This window comes from Lepidochelys kempii, chromosome 28 (assembly GCF_965140265.1).
Source record: "Lepidochelys kempii isolate rLepKem1 chromosome 28, rLepKem1.hap2, whole genome shotgun sequence".
NCBI lineage: Eukaryota > Metazoa > Chordata > Testudines > Cheloniidae > Lepidochelys > Lepidochelys kempii.
This window is the reverse complement of record NC_133283.1, coordinates 1380654-1402828: the sequence shown is the minus strand read 5'-3', so window position 1 is coordinate 1402828 and position 22175 is coordinate 1380654. Positions and strand designations below refer to the sequence as shown.

At 52.4% G+C, this 22175-nt stretch overlaps 1 protein-coding gene across 1 annotated transcript in view; it reads right to left on the bottom strand.

Annotated features, from left to right (window-relative positions):
• The window catches only part of LOC140904144 (uncharacterized), a 30559-nt gene extending 15655 nt beyond the window's left edge, over nt 1–14904 (bottom strand). Inside the window, exons 1-6 of the mRNA XM_073326456.1 lie at nt 14709–14904; nt 13653–13745; nt 7980–8106; nt 4786–4899; nt 3067–4441; nt 404–539 (exon numbers count right to left, since the gene is read on the bottom strand). Coding sequence (XP_073182557.1) covers nt 404–539; nt 3067–4441; nt 4786–4899; nt 7980–8106; nt 13653–13733 — 1833 coding nt within the window. The 5' untranslated portion in view covers nt 13734–13745; nt 14709–14904. The remainder of the gene's footprint in view (nt 1–403; nt 540–3066; nt 4442–4785; nt 4900–7979; nt 8107–13652; nt 13746–14708) is intronic.
• Nucleotides 14905–22175: the final 7271 nt, after the last annotated feature.

The window sequence follows — 22175 nt, the reverse complement described above, 5'->3', positions numbered from 1 at the left end:
TTTTTAGCTCCTTCCTTGAGTGGCTGCGACAGGTTTCACACACACACCTGCACGCAACGCAGTAGAATAGAAAGGCTGGGATAGTTCCCACGTGATAAAAACAAAGCATGAAAAATAGAACAAGTAACCATCTGAGATTGAAACTGACAAGTGATTCCAACTCTGCAGCTCTTTCGACTCCCCTGGAGAAGGATCTAGAGCTGCAGTCAAGGAACCAGGCGATGGGGTCGCCGGCTCAGTACTCCACATTCGCAAGCTGTGTCAGGTACGAGGAGACAAGTCAAGGCTGGCACAGCCTGGTGTTGAGGTTACAACTTCCTTCCCCAGAGGGGATCAGTCTGGGAGTCCTGGAATGTCCGTCTTTCTTAGGCAGGTGCTGGTGCAAAAGGGCTTCCACCTTTACCTTGGTCTTTATGGTTGAGGATTCCAGCTCACCCAACATTGCGGTCACTCCCCTGAAGTCTCCAGGCATGTGAGGAGTGAAGGACGCCTTGGTTACAGACACCACGGTCTGATCCAAACTGACGATAGCCCAAAGTCTGCCTCATGGAAGAGTCTGAATTAACCCAGCAGTTTTCTTAAAATATCGGTTGCTCCGAACCACAGGCACTGTTGAGGTTTGAACCCCAAAGATCTCCAAAGTGAAAACACCAAGGAAAGTTTTGGGGAGGTTTCCGTAGCCCGGCTTGAGGGTTAAAAGTCTGAGCTGTGACAATGGGCTTTGTTAAAAAAGGAAAAGGGGTCTCGGCTCCCATAAAAATAATGGATAGCCAACCCCCCCCACCAAAAAAAAAACCCCCAAAAAATCCAAACCAAGCTACCTATTTCCTCATGCATCCATTGCCATTCATAAAAAGCACCGTGGGCCTCTCCTGACAGACGTTCTACATCTTTGCTTTGCAGAGAAGCGAGGAACTCAGTGACCCGTACAGTCTAATTGAGTAAAAGTTTACACAACTTGTCTCCTTCAGTAATTTTACTTTAGAGCTTGTCAAAACAAATTCCATTTGAAATAACTGAAGCTTGGGTCGGTGTTCTCCTATACACTATTTCTCTTTCACATTCCCCCCACCTCAGCCTTGGAGTGATATTGTACTTCAGAATCTATTTGTCAAAAAAAAATCACCAGAATTTTTTTTTTGGGTCTGTATTGTTAGAGACATACTTGCTGACAGATAATTGGAAATAAATTACCAAAATAATTGAAGCTGGCATGATTACATTGTCTTATTTTGACAAATAAAATATGCAGAATTTTAAACTATTGTGTGCAGAATTTTCAATTTTTGGTGCAGAATTCCCCCAAGAATGATATACAGCTGCAGCAGAATCCCTATAAGTCACCAAAGGAGCAGAATATATATAAAAAAAGACAGTGTGTAGCTACTGATTTCACTGTAATGAATATTTGCAGCATCTCCCAAGTGCAAGTTTGCCAAAAATTCCACTTTTGTTTTCTCCACATCAACACAGGCAGGGACAGCGTTTCCCAAATCATAGGCCACACGCACCCAGTTATTTCAGTTAGTTGCACAATCTGGGGTGTGCTGTTGTTCACCATTTTGGAGCAGAGCCCTAAACCCACTACTGTTTCCTTGTTAGCAAGCTGGATGGCTCGGAGCATCCTCTCCTGGTGAGTGAACACCACTTGAGCTTCTTCCATGTCCTCATGCAGTGGTGGGGAAAAGACAAAAATAAAATAAGACAGTACTTGTTTAGCAAACAGTCATTTCTCCAAAAGTCCCTGATAAATCTGAGCTACAAAACTAATATTCAGATATGTGACCAAATGGCCTCCAGGAGAGAGAGAAAAACCTGCAACACAGAGCGGTATAAGTCACTTTCTTGTTCATACAACATGAAATTCCAGAGCAGGTTACATTTGATTACTCAGAAATCAAGACAGCCGATTTCCCCATCGCTTTCTCCACTGATCCATTCACACCTGCTTCACTCAACAGCCCTTCATTATTATAGAGTTGTGTTATTGAGAAAAAAGCATCGTAATAGGGAAAAACTGCTGACCTTCTCATCTGCAAATGAGCCCAGCTCAAGAGGGAAAAAGCCCAGGAGTGGCTTTGTCAATAGACAGAAACTGGGATTTAAACTGGGAATGATCGCATGGTGTTTGGGATCCATTGGAATTCCCCAGCCAGGTCTGGGACACTTTCATCTTTCATCTCCATAACGAGTCAAATTTAGGATCAAATCGGTGCTATTAAGTTTGGGAGGTGGAGGGGTAGAATATAGGTGGATAAGCTCCATTGTGGCTCAGACAGACCCCAGCGCTGCTGGAGTGAGCGGGCCTAGTGACAGTGATGGGGAAGGAGGGAATCCCGTCGACTCACCCCATTTCCTGCCAGTGTTGCAAAGACTGAAATGATACATTTGTCCCACTCCTGCTCCTCCTCTTTGTGATATTGAAATAGATTTTCAATAAGAAAAATGGTAAAAAGAAAAATACCTGCTGCCCAGCACAACCTGGACCAGCGTGAGAACAACTGGGGATGAGACAATCTGTTGCCAAAGGGGGAACTTGGTGACTAAGACTCGCTCTGCTAGAGCGGGGCCAGTATAAAGGTGATGGTCAGGGCCTTTCCAGAGCAGGAACATTGGTGTCGATTAGGACAGGTCAAAGGGGAAGGTGCGAGCTAACCCCAGCCCCTGGGCTATGTCAGCACGGCACATACAGCAGGGTGTTTACATGAGGATCGCTACCTCCAGCAGGCTGGAAAATCCTAGAGGAGACAAAGCCCAGGTTGATTTTCGCTCAGTGTAGCTACTTGAGGTCACCCCTATTTCCCCCACCTGGGGCTGATGGAAACTCCTGGCCAGAGAGACACACGCTCCCAAGACTCCTGGGAGAAAGGAGTTGGTAGAAAGGACCACGGGAGTCACCCCAGAGAAGGGCGATCTGTGAAAAGGCAAAAGAGGGCAACTAACCTGGGGGAGCTGAGAGAACAGGGTGATGCAAATGGTGCAAACAAACCAAAAGATTGCTGTGTGGGAATTAGCAAATATGGTTAAAAAAACCACCACCAAACAAAAAAAACTTCTCAGCCCTACACAAAGTTTTTGTGCTGTCTCTCTCTCCTGTGGAGACTCTGATGTCTATTCAGGTGTGAGCTGCGGATGAAACCTTTCCCGCACACCGAGCAGCGATAAGGTCTCTCACCCGTGTGAATCCTCTGATGTATGATGAGGGCAGAGCTCACACTGAAGCCTTTCCCACACTCACAGCATTGATAAGGTGTCTCGCCTGTGTGGCTTGTCTGATGAGCGCTAAGGTTTGATTTCTGACTGAACTGTTTCCCACACTCATAGCACTCATAGGGGCGCTCTCCTGTGTGGATCCTCTGATGTCTAGTAAGGTCTGACTTGACAGTGAATTTTTTCCTGCACTCATGGCATTCATAGGGTCTCTCTCCTGTGTGGATCCTCCCATGTGTAACAAGGGCTGACCTCTGCGTGAAAGTTTTCCCGCACTCAGAGCATTTATAGGGGATCTTTCCCATGTGGATTCTCTGATGTCCAATAAGATCTGACTTGACAAAGAAGCTTTTCCCGCACTCACAACATTTATACGGTCGCTCCCCTGTGTGGATCCTCTGATGTCTAATAAGGGCTGAGCTCTGAGTGAAGCTTTTCCCGCACTCGCAGCATTCATGGGGCCTCTCTCCTGTGTGGATCCTCTGATGATTAATTAGGTCTGAGTTGACAGTGAAGCTTTTCCCGCACTTGCAGCATTCATAGGGTCGCTCTCCTGTGTGGATCCTCTGATGTATAATAAGACCTGAGCTCCGAGTGAACTTTTTCCCGCACTCGCAGCATGTATAGGGTCGCTCTCCTGTGTGGGTCCTCTGGTGATTAATAAGAGCTGAGCTGTCAGTGAAGGTTTTCCCGCACTCACAGCACTGATAGGGTCGCTCTCCCGTGTGGATCCTCTGATGTCTAATAAGGGCAGAACTCAGAGTGAAGTTTTTCCCGCACTTGCTGCACTCGTGAGGTCTCTCTCCTGAGTGGATCCTGTGATGCCGAATAAGGTGAGAGCTCTGGCTGAAGCTTTTCCCACACATACCGCATCCATAGGGCCTCTCTCCCGTGTGGATTCGCTTGTGTTTCATAAGGTCTGAGTGGCTACTGAAGTGTTTCCCACACTCAGTGCATGTGTGTTTTCTTGTAGGTATTCTCTGCTCGGCTGTGATTTCCTTGGAGTCCTGGTGAGTCCCCTGACAATTAATGGATTTACCCACTTTCTCCCTGGGCTGGTTTCCCTGCTGCCTCTCTGGCCTGGGCTGGCTCTCACAGGCTTTCCCCCTCACACAACACCTGGACACATTCCCTTTCGATCCTTGTGATAATTCCCTGTGCGCTTCCACTTGCTCAGCATCTTCCTGCTCAGGATTCAGCTCCTCGTTCTCATTCACCATCCAAGCACCTGCTAGGACACAGGGAGAAACATCAGAAACAGGGATGGAAAAGGGGAAAACAAATCAAAATTAGAGCTGGAGAGACAGAAAAAAATCTAGTAGCTGAATTCTCCAAAACTCTTCTCCTTAGTGGAGAGAGGAGGGGAACAATTCTGCCTCCACATCCCATCAGGGAGGGAGCTGCTGCTGGGTGTCAGTCAGGATGGGTGGGAAGCCGTGAGCGATAGCTGCCCATAGGGTACAAGGCCTCCTGGGGATACTCCTGAACTCCGAGAGCTCCCAAGGCCTTTTTAGCGAGTCCCAGGTATTTCCTTCAGCCACAGAGTGTATTTGAATTGGTTTAATGATCCCTCACCTGCGCAGGCACCTCTCGGGATCTCTCCTTCCTCAGAGCCCTGGAGATCCAGCACCCACGGCTCCTCCCCTCGTTCCAGCTGGGAGATCACATCAGGTTTGGAAACGGGAAACCCTGCTCAGGGGATAGAAAACAAGGGAGATCAGGGGAGTTCATGGGACATTTGTCACAAAGAGTCTATTACTTTAACCCCAGCCCATTTTAAAACAGTCAAATCCTGGGGGCAGCTCCTCAGGTGCTCAAAGGTGCAGGACGCTCTGCGTATGAGGGATTTAACCATCCCCATCTCTGCTGGGAACACACACAGCCAGACACTGCTCATAGAATCACAGGGTTGGCAGAGACCTCAGGAGGTCACCTAGTCCAACCCCCTTCTCAAAGCAGGACCAACCCCCACTAAACCATCCCAGCCAGGGCTTTGTCAAGCTGGGCCTTAAAAACCTCTAAGGAAGGAGATTCCACCACCCCCCTGGGGAACCCATTCCAGTGCTTCACCACCCTCCTCGTGAAATAGTTTTTCCTAATATCCAACCTAAACCTCCCCCGCTGCAACTTGAGACCACTGCTCCTTGTTCTGTCATCTGCTACCACTGAGAACAGCCGAGCTCCATCCTCTTTGGGACCCCCCTTCTGGTAGTTGCAGGTTGCTATCAAATCCCCCCTCACTCTTCTCTTCTGCAGACTAAACAACCCCAGTTCCCTCAGCCTCTCCTCGTAAGTCCTGTGCCCCGGCCCCCTAATCATTTTCGTTGCCCTCCGCTGGACTCTCTCCAATGTGTCCACATCCCTTCTGTAGTGGGGGGCCCAAAACTCCAGGTGTGGCCTCACCAGTGCCGAATAGAGGGGAATAATCACTTCCCTCCATCTGCTGGCCATGCTCCTACTAATGCAGCCCAATATGCCGTTGGCCATCTTGGCAAGGCAGCTCCTAAAACACAGAGTCAGTAACTCCCTGTTCCAGGAATTAAAGACTCCAGCCAGAGGGGAAGTCCTGCTTTTGAATCAGAGAGAGAAACCCAGAGACAATGGGAGAGGTGTAGGAAAGCCGGGACTGGTGAGCACGGACTGAAGGGATTCAGCGCAGTCAGGAAAAGGAGGGACTGGGGGTGTCACTGAATGTCGTATCCCAGGGCTTGTCTACACCTGAGACCCTGCGACTGTCCTGATGTGGTGCGTCAGTGTAGACACTCGCTACAGCAACGGAAAAGGTTCTCCCATCAGCGTAGGCCATCCACCTCCGCGAGAGGCAGCAGCTCGATGGAAGCATTATTTTCTGTTTAAAGACCAACTATTCGAACTACCCTGAATTCCACATGTGTATTTGGAGTCTCTTGAAATTAGCAGGGTACATTTTTCATGGGCATTCAGGGAAGGGTTAGTGGCTCAACTTGGGGGAGATCTGTTAAAGAGATACCTAAGATACAGGCCCCCCCATTCCCTTTGGCAGCTGTTTTACAAAATCATCTTTCTCTTGTCATAGTTTCTTACCCACAGCTGGGGCTGAAACGATGGTTCTCATTGTCCCCGGACTGATTTCTTTCACTTGGCATTTATCTCAGGTAGTACGTAGCCCCCACTGCCTCTTTGAGTTGGCTCAAGAGGGTTTATGCTGCGGCCTTTGAACCTAAACCACACCCATGAATTTGAGATGGAGCCCGACCGCTGATAGTTTCAGACAATGTGTGTTGTGCCTTTTTCTTGCATTCTGCAGAAGTTCCTCTTGGAAGTTTTCCCCTCTGACTCCAAAATATGGGGGTTCAGAGTTCTATTTTAAAGTGCTCTAAAGATCACATGCAGAAAGCATAGCCGTAATTGAAAGGTGGAGGGATTAGCTGGAGCAGCTTGGCAGAGCTGTGACTGTGGGATGAAGAGAGGTCCATGTGAACCCTGAGGGACCAAGCGTGCCTCATTTCCGCGCTGTGTTTGTAGGTTGTGTCAGTGAAGGTGCACCAGGGCATGTTCTTGTCACGGAGATTGCCAGCAGCCTGGGGGCATACTTCTAGAAGACTCCAAGGTTGATCAATGGCAAAGTGAAGACAATGACTCAGAAGGAAACCTCACGGTGAGGGGAGGGGAGTGTGTAGCGAGGAGGCCTGGCCTCCCTCAGAGCTAGACCTGGAAGGACCATAACCCGCCCTTTGGGCTTCAGAATCAGGAAAGCCATGCCCACCCCACCGGACGTGGAGGGGCAGGACAGGAAGTGGAAGTACAAAAGGATGGCCGTTATTTGCGCTGGAGCTGCCAAGGGAGATGGACGCTTCCCCCCTGTTGCCGGAGCAGGACGTTGATGGGGAGCTCCAGGATGCCTGGCCAGAGCTCCCAGGGCCGCTGGCTGAGCAAGGTGCTGACAAATGCCTGGGGCTACTGCTGACCACCCATCCCGGGGAGACAGAGGACACCTACAGCATGGAGGTAGCAGACTATGGGGAGGTAGGAAGTAGCCCAGGGAAACTACACGACCGTCTGGTTGGGCCTTGGCCTGACAGGTTGGCGTGTTGTGGGTAGATCCCCGCTGACCCGGTGGTGCAGCACTCTGCCACTGTTAGGGCCGTGGGCTGGGACCCGGTGGAGCAGGGTTGGCCTGGGTCCCCCCTACCACCTCACCCCTGGGGTGGCAGCCTCCCCACATTTGGCCAGAGGCCTGTGTCTGGTGCTTACCCTTGCCAGAGCCCCTAACTGCCTGCTAGCCCACCCTGACTAAGGGCCTGGGCTCATAGACTGTGGTCCTCTGCCCTGTTTGCAAGCCAGAGCCCCTAACTGCTTGCTGCCCCGCTCTGCCTGAGGACAGGTGTTCACAGACTCACTGTTACTCAGCCAGGATCAAGTGGACTGAGCAGTCTAGAGACTGCTAATTCCCCACTAATTGATTGCAGTGCTAAGGGCTGGACAGCGCGGAAACATGGCCTCCCCCAGGGCTAGACCCAGAGAGACCGGGCTTGCACAGTGGTATTGGTTTGCAAGTCTGAGCCGGTGAGTGTAGAGTAGGCTCAGTGTTTGAGTGCGGAAGCTTCGGTTTGTTACGCTGGACCTAAATCCTTATTTGGCTTTAGCAAAGAGACGGTGTTGGACTTTGTGCAGTACCCAGAGTGTTCTGTAGCAGGGAAGTACATGTTAGTGTGTGTGTAATTGTGGGGTGTTGTGAACCTTAACTCTGCATTTCCCCCTCTAAGAACTGAGGGGACAGGAATCCTTACCCAGCGAGGTCACATTCCCATAGGTCTCCCGCATGACGTCTCTGTAGAGGGCTCTCTGAGTGGGGTCCAGCAGAGCCCCCTCTTCCCTGGTGAAATACACAGCCACCTCCTCGAAGGTCACTGGCCCCTGAAAGAGCAAGAGTCCCACACTCAGTGCCTGCTGCCCCACTCACAGCCCCACTGGTTGTGGGGGAGAGGAGCATAAGAACAGCCACACTGGGCCAGGCCAAAGGTCCATCTAGCCCAGTGTCCTGCCTTCCGACAGTGGCCAATGCCAGGTGCCCCAGAGGGAATGAACAGAACAGGTCATCAGCAAGTGATCCATCCCATGTTGCCCATTCCCAGCTTCTGGCAAACAGAGCTAGAGACACCATCCCTGCCCATCCTGGCTAATAGCCACTGATGGACCTGTCCTCCATGAACTTATCTAGTTCTTTTTAGAAACCTGTTATAGCCTTGGCCTTCACAACATCCTCTGGCAAAGAGTTCCACAGGTTGACTGCGCGTTGTGTGAAGAAATACTTCCTTTTGTCTGTTTTAAACCTGCTGCCTATTGATTTCATTTGGTGACCCCTAGTTCTTGTGTTATGAGAAGGCGTAAATAACACTTCCTTATATACTTTCTCCATACCAATCATGATTGTATAGACCTTTATCATATCTCCCCTTAGTCATCTCTTTTCCAAGCTGAAAAGTCCCAGTCTTATCATCATAGAATCATAGAATATCAGGGTTGGAAGGGACCTCAGGAGGTCATCTAGTCCAACCCCCTACTCAAAGCAGGACCAATCCCCAATTAAATCATCCCAGCCAGGGCTTAGTCAAGCCTGACCTTAAAAACTTCTAAGGAAGGAGAAAAGGAGTACTTGTGGCACCTTAGAGACTAACCAATTTATTTGAGCATGAGCTTTCGTGAGCTACAGCTCACTTCATCGGATGAAGTGTAGCTCACGAAAGCTCATGCTCAAATAAATTGATTAGTCTCTAAGGTGCCACAAGTCCTCCTTTTCTTTTTGTGAATACAGACTAACACGGCTGTTACTCTGAAACCTAAGGAAGGAGATTCCACCACCTCCCTAGGTAACGCATTCCAGTGTTTCACCACCCTCTTAGTGAAAAAGTTTTTCCTAATATCCAATCTAAACCTCCCCCACTGCAACTTGAGACCATTACTCCTTGTTCTGTCATCTGCTACCACTGAGAACAGTCTAGATCCATCCTCTTTGGAACCCCCTTTCAGGTAGTTGAAAGCAGCTATCAAATCCCCCCTCATTCTTCTCTTCCGTGGACTAAACAATCCCAGTTCCCACAGCCTCTCCTCATAAGTCATGTGTTCCAGTCCCCTAATCATTTTTATTGCCCTCCGCTGGACTCTTTCCAATTTTTCCACATCCTTCTTGTAGTGTGGGGCCCAAAACTGGACACAGTACTCCAGATGAGGCCTCACCAATGTCAAGCAGAGGGGAACGATCACGTCCCTCGATCTCCTGGCAATGCCCCTACATATACATCCCAAAATGCCATTGGCCTTCTTGGCAAAAAGGGCACAGTGTTGACTCATATCCAGCTTCTCATCCACTGTAACCCCTAGGTCCTTTTCTGCAGAACTGCTGCCGAGCCATTCGGTCCCTAGTCTGTAGCGGTGCATTGGATTCTTCCGTCCTAAGTGCAGGACTGTGCATTTGTCCTTGTTGAACGTCATCCGTTTTCTTTTGGCCCAATCCTCTAATTTGTCTAGGGCCCTCTGTATCCTATCCCTAACCTCCAGCGTATCTACCTCTCCTCCCAGTTTAGTGTCATCTGCAAACTTGCTGAGGGTGCAATCCACACCATCCTCCAGATCATTTATGAAGATATTGAACAAAACCAGCCCCAGGACCGACCCTTGGGGCACTCCACTTAATACCGGCTGCCAACTAGACATGGAGCCATTGATCACTACCCGTTGAACCCGACAATCTAGCCAACTTTCTATCCACCTTATAGTCCATTCATCCAGCCCATACTTCTTTAACTTGCTGGCAAGAATACCGTGGGAGACCGTGTCAAAAGCTTTGCTAAAGTCAAGGAACAACACGTCCACTGCTTTCCCTTCATTCACAGAGCCAGTTATCTCGTCCTAGAAGGCAATTAGATTAGTCAGGCATGACTTGCCCTTGGTGAATCCATGCTGACTGTTCCTGATCACTTTCCTCTCTAAGTGCTTCGGAATTGATTCCTTGAGGACCTGCTCCATGATTTTTCCAGGGACTGAGGTGAGGCTGACTGGCCTGTAGTTCCCAGGATCCTCCTTCTTCCCTTTTTTAAAGATGGGCACTACATTAGCCTTTTTCCAGTCATCTGGGACTTCCCCCAGTCGCCATGAGTTTTCAAAGATAATGGCCAATGGCTCTGCAATCACATCTGCCAACTCCTTTAGCACTCTCGGATGCAGCACATCCTCATACTGAAGCTGTTCCATACCCCTATTAATTTTTGTTGCCCTTTTCTGAACCTTTCCCAATTCCAATAGATCTTTTTTGAGATGTGGCAACCACATCTGCATGTAGTATTCAAGGTGTGGTCGTACCATGGATTTATATAGAGACAACATGATATTTTCTGCCTTATTATCTATCCCTTTCCTAATGATTCCCAACGTTCGGTTGGCTTCTTTGACTGCCGCTGCACATTGAGTGGATGTTTTCAGAGAACTATCCACCATGACTCCAAGATCTCTTTCTTGAGTGGTAACAGCTAATTTAGACCCCGTCATTGTATATGTATAGTTGGGATTATGTTTTCCAATGTGCATTACTTTGCATTTATCAATATTGAATGTCATCTGCCATTTTGTTGCCCAGTCACCCAGTTTTGAGAGAGCCCTTTGTAGCTCTTCACAGTTTGCCTGGGTCTTAACTATCTTGAGTAGTTTTGTATCATTTGCAAATTTTGCCACCTCACTGTTTACAACTTTTCCCAGATCATTTATGAATATGTTGAATAGGACCGGTCCCACAACAGACCCCTTGGGGACACCACTATTTACCTCTCTCAATTCTGAAAACTGACTATTTATACTACCCTTTGTTTCCTATCTTTTAACCAGTTACCGATCCATGAGAGGACCTTCCCTCCTATCCCATGACAGCTTACTTTGTGTAAGAGCCTTTGGTGAGGGACCTTGTCAACGGCTTTCTGAAAATCTAAGCACACTATATCCACTGGATCCCCTTGGTCCACATGCTTGTTGACCCCCTCAAAGAATTCTAGTAGATTGGTGAGGCATGATTTCCCTTTACTAAAACCATGTTGACTCTTCCCCAACAAAATTATGTTAATCTGTGTCTGACAATTTTATTCTTTTACTAGAGTTTCAACCACTTTGCCTGGTACTGATATCGGGCTTACCAGCCTGTAATTGCCAGGATCACCTCCTTTTTTAAAAATTGGCGTCACATTAGCTACCCTCCAGTCATTTGGTCCAGAAGCTGATTTAAATGACAGGTCACAGACTACAATTAGCAGTTCTGCAATTTCACATTTGAGTCCTTCAGAACTTTTGGGTGAAAACCATCTGGTCCTGGTGACTTATTTACTGTTTAGTTTATCAATTTGTTCCAAAACCTCCCTTAATGACACCTCAATCTGGGACAGTTCCTCAGATTTGTCACTTAAAAAGAATGGCTCAGGTTTGGGAATCTCCCTCACATCCTCAGCCGTGAAGACCAATCCAAAGAATTCATTTACTTTCTCCGCAATGGCCTTATCGTCCTGGAGTGCTCCTTTAGCACCTTGATCGTCCAGTCGCCCCACGGGTTGTTTAGCAGCCTTCCTGCTTCTGATGTACTTAAAGAAATATTTACTATTACTTTTTGAGGCTTTGTCTAGCTGTTCTTCAAATTCTTTTTTGGCTTTCCTAATTATATTTGTACACTTCACTTGCCAGAGTTTATGCTTCTTTCTGTTTTCCTCACTAGGATTTCACTTCCACTTTTTAAAGGATGCCTTTTTCCCCTCTCACTGCTTCTTTTACTTAGTTGTTTAGCCACGGTGGCTCTTTATTGGTTCTTTTACTATGTTTTTTTAATTTGGGGTGTACATTGAAGTTGAGCCTCTATGATGGGGTCTTTAAAAAAGTTTCCATGCAGCTTGCAGGGATTTCACTTTTGGCACCGTACCCTTTAATTTCTGTTTCACTAATCTCCTCATTTTTGTGTCGTCCCCCTTTCTGAAATTAAATGCTACAGTGTTGGGCTGCTGAGGTGTTTTCCCCACCACAGGAATGTTAAATGTAATTATATTATGGTCACTATTACCAAAGAGTCCAGCTATATTCACCTCTTGCACCAGATCCTGTGCTTCACTTAGGACTAAATCAAGAATTGCCTCTTCTCTGGTGGGTTCCAGGACCAGCTGCTCCAAGAAGCAGTCATTTAAGGTGTCAAGAAACTTTATCTCTGCATCCCGTCCTGAGGTGACAGGTACCCAGTCAATATGGGGATAACTGAACCCCCCCATTATTATTATTGAGTTTATTTTAATAGCCTCTCCAATCTCCCTGAGCATTTCACAGTCACTATCATGATCCTGGCCAGGTGGTCAGTGACATGTCCCTACCGCTATATTCTCATTACTCAAGCATGGAATTACTATCCATAGAGATTCTATGGTACAGTTTGGTTCACTCAAGATTTTTACTTCATTTGATTCTATGCTTTCTTTCACATCTAGTGCCACTCCCCCACCCGCACGACCTGTTCTGTTCTTCCGATATATTTTGTACCCTGGTATTATTGTGTCCCATTGATTATCCTCATTCCACCAAGTTTCTGTGATGCCTTATATCAATATCCTCATTTAGTACAAGGCACTCTACTTCACCCATCTTATTATTTAGACTCCTAGCACTGGTATATAAGCACTTTAAAAACGTGTCACTTTTTAGCTGTCTGCCATTATATGATGTAATTGAAAGGGTCTCTTTTTTTTCCATTTGACTCTTTCTCATCAGATCCTACCTGTATTTTATTACCTTCCATCCTCTCCTCCTTACTAGGACATAGAGAATCTCCATTAATAGATCCTCCCCTAAGGGATGTCTCTGTCCGACCACATGCTCAGAGCATCCAGGAAACACCAGGGTGAGGGGACGAAGAGAGAGCCCCTCCTCTCTCCCAGCAGAATCATCACACGCCCAGCAGAACCATCACACGCCGACTAGCCACAGACTGATACAGGAGATGGAGCCCCTAGCAGGGTCCAGGGAGAGCTCCCTGGTAAGGAGCCCAACACCCTCTGCATTGTATGGAGCTGGATATGAAGGGAGGGGAAGCTCCCCAAACCTGACTAGTGGGGGCCCCCTTCATAAGTCACGGCACCCGCTGGTTAGTCGGGTCAGGCTCCAGCACTGGGAGTCTGGTCAGTTTTCCTAGCCCCATGTAGGTGGGTTATTTCCTGTTCCACAAATCAGGGCATTTCCACCGCTGAACTCATGGGTCTGTTCCTAGAATCTAGGCCACTTATTAAACTGGTCCTGGCAGCTTTGCCACTCCCTGGCCTCCTCCCTTTCTTCACCCTGTGCATTTCCTGCCCCGCTCCAACCCAGACGGTGCAAACCTTCCCCTCTCCGGGGTATTTGCTGTCCCTCTCCCTCCTGCAGGACCCCACCAGCAACCCCCCAATAATCCCTACCTGAACGGGCTCCTCTGCAGCCATTTCTCTCCCTTGTCCCGTGGGAGTACCGGATGAACTGGAGGGAAACATGGATGTCATTCTACGGCCTGGCTGGATGAGAAGGGCAGTTGTGGGGGTTTCAGAACAGGCTTTAGTGAATTTCACATCAGGCTTCCCCCAGGCCCTTTCCCTGCAGACAGACACCCTACATTCTGCCATGCTGGTAAAATACTTGATCTCTTTATTCCAGTGTAGACCTGGCCCCTCCTGCCAGGCTAAACCCACAGAGAGATTTTTCAGCCTCCCCAGTAACAAATTCTCTGAATTAAATGCTAGAAAAGAGCAGAACCAAAGAGACTGGGCAGGCTCCATGGGGGACACTGGCTCCTCCCTTCCCCCCTCCCCACCCCGGCCCTGTTGCTGGCAGAGAAGGGACACCCCATCCCCACCCCAGAGTCAGCCTGTCTCAGGGCTCCCCACACAGCCCCCGATCCCTGACCCAGGGCAACGATCTCCCACGTCAACAAACACAAATTAGTGCAGATAAAAGGGGTGGGAAAACCCCCCCAAATGGGAGGAGATTTTAAATGGACATTTGAGAATTAGGGAGAGACGGGGGGGATGAGGAGAGAGGAGAGAGCGGATCATTTGAGGGGAAAGGGGGGGAATCGCCCCGGAGTTTGCAGCCACGTGTGAGATGCTGAGAGAGAAAAGGGGAAAAGCCGGAGGGAATTTGTATCGGGGCTGAGAGGCGAGTGGCACAAACAGGGACAGGATCCAATTAACTTCCCCCCTTCCCCCGCCCCCCACTTCCCCCCCCGGGAATTTCCTGGCTGCACAGAGACAGTTCAACCCCCCCCCACCTTCCCCCCCCCCGCAACTCCGGCTTCTCCCCCCCCGCCCGACACCCCCCAGGGGACCCCCCCGCCGGGCCCCAGTCTCTGCCCCCCCCATCCCAGCGGGGCCGGGGGCAGATCCTGGCGGCGGCTCCGCTGGGGCTGAGGCAGCCCCGAGGCTTCTCCCCGGTTCCCGGGGGCAGAGAGTCGCTTCCCCCCACCGGGGGGTCTCACTCACCGGGGGGGCTCCGGCTGGGGCAAGCAGAGCCCGGGGCTGCCCGGGGTCTGGTCCCGGCTGGAGAAACCCCCCCCCGGCCGGGCACGGAGGGGTTAATGACGGGCCCCCCACGCAGGGACCCCGGGGGGGAGCAGCCGCTGCCCAGCCCGGTCTCCCGGGTCCCACGGAGGCAGCAGCAGCGTCTGGTCCGGGCCCGAGCCCCGCCCCCAGGAGCTGCCCCGCCCCCGGGCCGGGCCCGAGCCCCGCCCCCAGGAGCTGCCCCGCCCCCAGGCCGGGCCCGAGCCCCGCCCCCAGGAGCTGCCCCGCCCCCGGGCCGGGCCCGAGCCCCGCCCCCAGGAGCTGCCCCGCCCCCGGGCTCTGAGCTTTGTTCTCCCGGCCCCGCCCCCCCAGCTGTTCCGGCGCGGCCCGGGCCTGGGGCGGGGCGAGCGGAGCCAGGCGACCAGGGCGGAGCCGCAGATTGGCCGGGCTCCAGATACAAAATGTCTCTGCGGCCGGAACAATGGGGCGGCGCGGGATCGGGCCCGGGGTCTCCAGCCCCTCGCCCCGCAGGATCGGGCCCGGGGACCCAGGCTCCTCTCCCCGCAGGATCGGGCCCGGTGACTCCAGCCCCTGCCCCTACCCCCGCAGGATCGGGCCCGGGGACCCAGGCTCCCCCCAGGATCGGGCCCGGGGACCCCTGCCCCTCTTCCCCCAGGATCGGGCCCGGGGACTCCGGCCCCTCCCCCCGCAGGATCGGGCCCGGTGACTCCAGCCCCTGCCCCTCCCCCCGCAGGATCGGGCCCGGGGACCCCTGCCCCTCTCCCCCCAGGATCGGGCCCGGGGACTCCGGCCCCTCCCCCGCAGGATCGGGCCCGGGGACTCCGGCCGGAGCAGGGTCAGCCTCACACACGTGCTCAGTCAGCTCTGCTGAAGCTGCAGCAGCTGCCCTGGCCGGGGGAGGATGAAAATCTGTTCACCGCCCCCGAGCTGAATTCCAGCGGATCCAGTGCGCAGAAGGGTCTGGCTTGTTCCCCACCGGGAGCTGGGAGCCTCGGGCTGTGCTGCTTGACGCCTGAGGGTGACTTTCCGCCAGGGGCTCCTCTGAACCCAGGTTTAGCCTGGGTGCACCCAGCTAGATGGATAATCCAGCCAACTGATGCTCCTGGACCTCCCCTGAAGCCGTGTGCCAATGCATCTCGGTCATTCTTTGACGTTTCTGTGACAACCTCTGGCTTTTTTCTAACATGAGAAATAATTTGTCAGGTCCTAACTTTTCACTTTGGGCCGGTCTGCAGGCCGGCTGTATTCTCCACCCCTCGCCGTCTTCATAAATCCAGCCTGGATATCTTCTAAAAGAGATCGTCTAGCCTAGGCCGACGCTCTGGGTTCGACGGAGATATTATTGGGTGTGTTACTACGGCCCGCGTTAGACACAAGGTCAGACTAGATGAGTGTAATGGTTAGAGATTTACACGGGTGCAAAATTTCTGTCCACGTCCGAGCCGCAGAAATGGCCCGTGGATATCAAGCGGATAGCTGCAGATTGGCAGGGCTCTAGATACAAAGTTTGATTCCGCACCCGAGCCGCGAACATCAGCGTTAGGGAAGTTGTGCGGTCCCTGCTGCCAGGCCCCTTTTGTGCCGCCCGCGGGGTTGGCACCATCTGACCCACTTACGGTTTGCAGACTCGGGCCGGCTCCCACCAGTGCGACGTGCCAGGCTTGGCACGCCGCGATGGCTGGCTGCTGGCGTGGCTCCTAATGTGCCCTGCTGACTGGGGCATGCAGTGGCCACCCCAGTGGCAAAGCCCAGCCCAGTCCCAGGGCCCCGGATGCACTGACAGAGACATGCCCCAAACTACACTAGCCTACAGGCCCCTCCTGCAGGGTGAGACTGGTCTGGGCTGGCTGCTGTGTCCCACTTGCCGGGAGCTGATGTGGGTGGTCGTGTCCACACCGCGATTGAAGCTGGCTGCCCCCATCCGCTGACAGGCTCGCTGTGGGGCTGTGTCTGGGCCAGCTGAGCCCCAAGCTCTGAGAACCCCGAAGGGGGAGGGACTCAGAAACCCACATGTTACAGCCCCTGGCTGCCAAGCCGGGCCAGCAGAGCATTTAATTGCAGTGTAGACGTACCTCAGAGAGCTCAGCGGGGCTGATGAGGAGGCTCCAAGGTAGGGACTACTGGGGATGGGAGCCGCAAATTGGGAGCATCTCCACCTGACCCCCTCCTCCCCAAGCAGCCACTTGTGGGGGGAAGGGCCACCTAGGTGGGGCAGCTGCTAGGATCAGCGGGAGGGTCTCTGGGGCTGGGGGTATGGGAGGGAGTTAGGGGTGCAGGAGTGAAGTACAGATTGGGGGGCAGGGGACTGGGGTGCAGGAGGGGGTGGACGACTCCGCCTGGGGGTGTGGGCTCTGGGGTGGGGCCAGGGATTAGGGGTCCAGGAGGGGGCTCTGCTGTGGGGAGTGGGACCAAGAGGTTTGGAGTGTGAGAGGAGGCTCCAGGCTGGGGCTGGGAGTTGGGGTGCGGGAGGGGGTACAGGCTGTGGGTGCAGGCTCTGGCATGGGGTCAGAAATGAGGGATTCAGGGTGCAGGAGGGGGCTCCGGGCTGGCGCTGAGTAATTTGGAGTGCGGGAGGGGTTAGGGTTAGGGACCCTAGAGGCTACAAAGTTGGCTGTAGATCCTGATTAGACCTGAGAGGCACAGCATTTAGGTGGTAGTTTGTCTTCACAGCAGACTTCTCCCAGGTTTTCACCTGGGTGTTGCTCTAGAATCATAGAATATCAGGGTTGGAAGGGACCTCAGGAGGTATCTAGTCCCACCCCCTGCTCAAAGCAGGACCAATCCCCAATTTTTGCCCCAAACGGCCCCCTCAAGGATTGAACTGACAACCCTGGGTTTAGCAGGCCAATCCATGCTCAAACCACTGAGCTACCCCTCCCCCAGGGTTGGAAGGGACCTCAGGAGGTATCTAGTCCAGCCCCCTGCTCAAAGCAGGACCAACCCCAACTAAATCATCCCAGCCAGGGCTTTGTCAAGCCTGACCTTAAAAACTGCTAAGCAAGGAGTTTCCACCCCGTCCCTGGGGAGCCCCTTCCAGCGCTTCCCCACCCTCCTGACCCGCCTCCTGTCCACAGATTACATGCTGCCAGCTGGGCTTGGTGGGGCTTTAAATCCCGGTGCCTGGCCTCGCTAGGGGGTGAGAATCCTGGTGCAGGGAACCCCCCTGCCCCCTCCCCCAACACACGCACACACTTCGCAAGCAGAACGCAGGCTAAACCACTCGGTTGCTCTCAGCCCCCCAAGTGCCTTCCCATGACTCCCCCTGCACCCTCATGACCGTAGCCTCCCTTTTCTCCCCCTCTGGTGCCCACGGGAGACAGCAGTGCCATGCCCCGAATGTGGAGTCACACCATTTCCAACCCATCATACCCAGCAGGGAGAGACAAGGTCTCCCTCGGTCCACTGAGACGGACTCACCCCATGGCACAGCACAGAGAACTGGGGGATCTTCCCCTCATATGCCCTAGAGACACAAACGGGAGGGCACAGCACCAGTAACCTGAGTCTGGATTTGCAGTGTGGCCACTCGCACCCAGGCTAGGCTAAACAGAGTGCCGATCACCCCGGCCAACTGCAAGCAAGGCATGCCAGTGCTGACTAGAATATGGTGGCTAGCATATAACTATAACTCATATTAATAGTATGTATTATCCGCACCATATATATGTATTAAGCACCAATAACATTAGGTACAGATATTATATCAGTGATCTTACCCAAACTGGCCTAATACCATCATCCTGTTCACTGATGCTAAGTATCCCATAACACCTTGCATCTGGTGAAGTAAATGTTTGTCACAGACGGGAAAATTGTCAAAAATCAAGATACATTCATTCTCTGTCTTATTACAACCTAGGGAATTCTCTTCACGGATCAGTGCCTGGAATATTAGCATCCCAAACAAAGACGAGGAAGGAACAGGGAAACAAGCTAGTGAATTATCTTCAGTGCTGGGAATGCTAGCATCCCGGACAAAGAAATGAACAGAACAAGAAGTTAGAGCACCGGAATGACCTGGTGGATTGGATTTTTGTGACGTGCAAAGAGAGGTGTAACTTGTAAAATCACAGAAGTGATACCAGCTGAAATGTGTAAATCGGGGAGCGCACCGTCTGCATGAGGTGAACGTAACATCACTGCATGGGATGGCTCCTCAGAGGTTGGTAGTGTACAGAACCATTTTCCTGTACCATATCAACAAACCTGACTGACATTGGGTATTTGGTCTCTTGAGTATATTTCATAATGAACCAAAGTGGGGTCAAGCAATTGACTATACAATTTAGCAGCAACAGATTTAACACAAGCCAACCAACCTCGACTTACTCATAAGAACGGCCACACTGGGTCAGACCAATGGGCCGTCTAGCCCAGTATCCTGTCTGCCAACAGTGGCCAATGCCAGGTGCTTCAGAGGGAATGAACAGCACGGGCAATCACCAAGTGGGCCATATGCTGCCGTCCACCGCCGGCTTCTGGCACTCCGAGGCTAGGGACACCCAGAACATGGGGTTGTGTCCCTGCCCATCTTGGTTAACAGCCACTGATGGACTTACCACCTCCCTCGTGTCAGGCGGCACCGTGCTGCAGAATGGGCAGAGTTGCCATATTGCCCTGTGCGAGGGGGCGGCTGAGGCTTCAGGGGGGCACGTCTCACGGACTGTAGCACCACAGCAAGCTGAGCCCCCCGTGCGAATGCTCATGCAGTGCATTGTGGGAGCGCTCGCCCTTCTATAGCGGGTTTCACTCAGGGGCCCGCAGGCTCGACAGTCCATACTCCCCAAAATGCCTTGAGGGGTGGTAGCTGACTCACAGTGCGAGGGCAGGGAACAGACCCTGCCTGGTGTATCACGGGAACGGGCCAGCCTAGTGGCCAGCAGGCCTAGCAGGCAAGTAGCAGATGGTCAAGCCCTAGAGTTCTCCCGAACAGGTGGTGGAGAGGGGTAGGGGGACCTGGGCCTCCTGCTCCACTGGGTCTGGGCCCAGGGCCCAAGAGGGAGAGGTGTGAAATGTCTCGCTTACCTCTTAGTGATGTGAGTGACTAGTCTCCTATCTCCCTGTTTTGGGGCGTGGGCGCAGCCCCCCACAATGGAGAGCTCCCACTCAGCCTCAGCCATGTGAGTTTTTCCCAGGCCCCGTCCTTGGGACCGGTTATCTTCCCTCAGCAGAGAGTGGGGGAGGGAAAAGGGGCAGGCCGCTGCCCTCCAGGTTGGGTTCAGATGCTTTCCTGTGCACCACGTCAGGCCCAGAAGCTGCAAACTGGCTCCCACCCTGCGGAGAGCGTCTCCCTCACTCTCTCCCCCGCTTGACCCTCAGCGGCCCCTTTCGAGCAGCTCCTCCCTTCGGAGGATGCGCCGCAGCTGCCGAGGGGCAGAGCCCTCTCAGACCAGTGCTGCACCGTCCCTTCCCCACTCTCTGTCTCGGGACTGTCCTAGGGGTGGGGTGGGGAAATTTCACCACGTCATAGAGTTTAAGGCCAGAAGGGGACATTGGATCATCTCCTCTGACCTCCTGGCTAGCACCGTGTGTGTCTGTGTGTGTGTGGGGTGTGTGACAGAGAACGCAAACTGTGACCAGAGGAGAACGGAACGAGAGACAGAGGCAAAAAAGCCAGAAAACCAAACATGGCCTGGATGCCTACACCGCAGTGTAACCCTGGGGCGGTGGGACCCTGGTTTATGGACTTGGTGGGCCCTAGCCCATGCTGGAGCATCTGCACTGCGTTGTAAACCTGGTTGACAATTCCTGGCCCCAGGTCTCAGCCATGCCAGCGCATCCATAGACCCACGGGGCTACAAGGGACCGCAAGGGTCATCGAGTCAAACCCCCGCCGAGCTGCAGCATTTATTGTGTCTACACCAGCTATGACTGATGGCTACCCAGCCTCCAGCCCACATTGCACTACACAAACCTTCTGACTCGGGCCTGCGGCTTGAGCTGCGTCCACACTGCCCAATGACAGGGCTTGGATCTGACTCACAGCAGGACTCGGGCTCTGACCTACCCCACCAGCGAAGTCCTAGGATCTGGGTCCTGACTCAAGTCAGATTGGTCTGTGTGTGGATGACAGGGGGGCTTGGGTTCAAACCTGAGTTACACCCTGGGCTTCATGTGCCATGTAGACATACCCAGTGTGTCCCTGGGAAAAGCTAGAAAGAGAGGGATCTTTGGGGACTGTTCACTAAGGAAGCCTGGGTTCTTCCTACATTTGGAGAAGCAGCCGTTATCCATTCCTGGTAAATAAATCAGACTGCATCAAAAGGAATCCCAGACTCCATCGATTTCTGCATCGACCTGGAACGTACCGATGGCTCTGAAATTTGACTAGTCAACTGGATCAAAAACATGCAACACTGTGAACCTAGAATTAGTGGTGCAGCCTCAACGTCTTCATGGGCCCAGAGCGGGACAACCCACCTCGCCCTGAGGTGGCTTGGGCTCAATGCAAGGGACTTCCTGTGTGACCCGGGGGAAATCACTCAGACGGGTGCTGGGTAGGTCTGTTCCCCAGATGGGTCACCCCATGCAGATTGGGCGGGTAGGTTTTTAAGGCCAGGAGGAACAGAGTGAGCCATACGCTGCCGTCCACTCCCAGCTTCTGGCGCTCCCAGCTCCTAGTCTGACCTGCCTAGCACAGTGATCCCTGAATGGAGGCCAACAACCTCTGGAGGGGCTAGAACCAGATGCACGATCCTGGGTAAAGGTCTTAAAGGTCCATAACTGAATTACCCACCCAGCTAAAACTGGGCACTTTACTTCCAGTTTAGAGTCAATGGGGCCAGACCCCAGCTAGTGTCAATGGGTGTCTCTCCAATGGAGTCAATGGGGCCAGATCCCAGTTGGTGTCAATGGGCGTCTCTCCATTGGAGTCAATGGGGCCAGACCCCAGCTAGTGTCAATGGGTGTCTCTCCATTGGAGTCAATGGGGCCAGATCCCAGTTGGTGTCAATGGGTGTCTCTCCAATGGAGTCAATGAGGCCACACCCCAGCTAGTGTCAATGGGTGTCTCTCCAATGGAGTCAATGGGGCCAGATCCCAGTTGGTGTCAATGGGCATCTCTCCATTGGAGTCAATGGGGCCAGACCCCAGCTAGTGTCAATGGGCGTCTCTCATTGGAGTCAATGGGGCCAGATCCCAGTTGGTATCAATGGGTGTCTCTCCAATGGAGTCAATGAGGCCAGATCCTGGCTGGTGTCAGTGGGCGTCTCTCCAATGGAGTCAATGAGGCCAGACCCCGGCTGGTGTCAATGGGCGTCTCTCATTGGAGTCAATGGGGCCAGATCCCAACTGCTGTAAATGGGCGTCTCTCATTGGAGTCCATGGGGACAGATCCCAGCCGGTGTCAATGGGCATCTCTCCATTGGAATCAATGGGGCCAGATCCCAGCTGGTGTCAATGGGCGTCTCTCATTGGAGTCAATGGGGC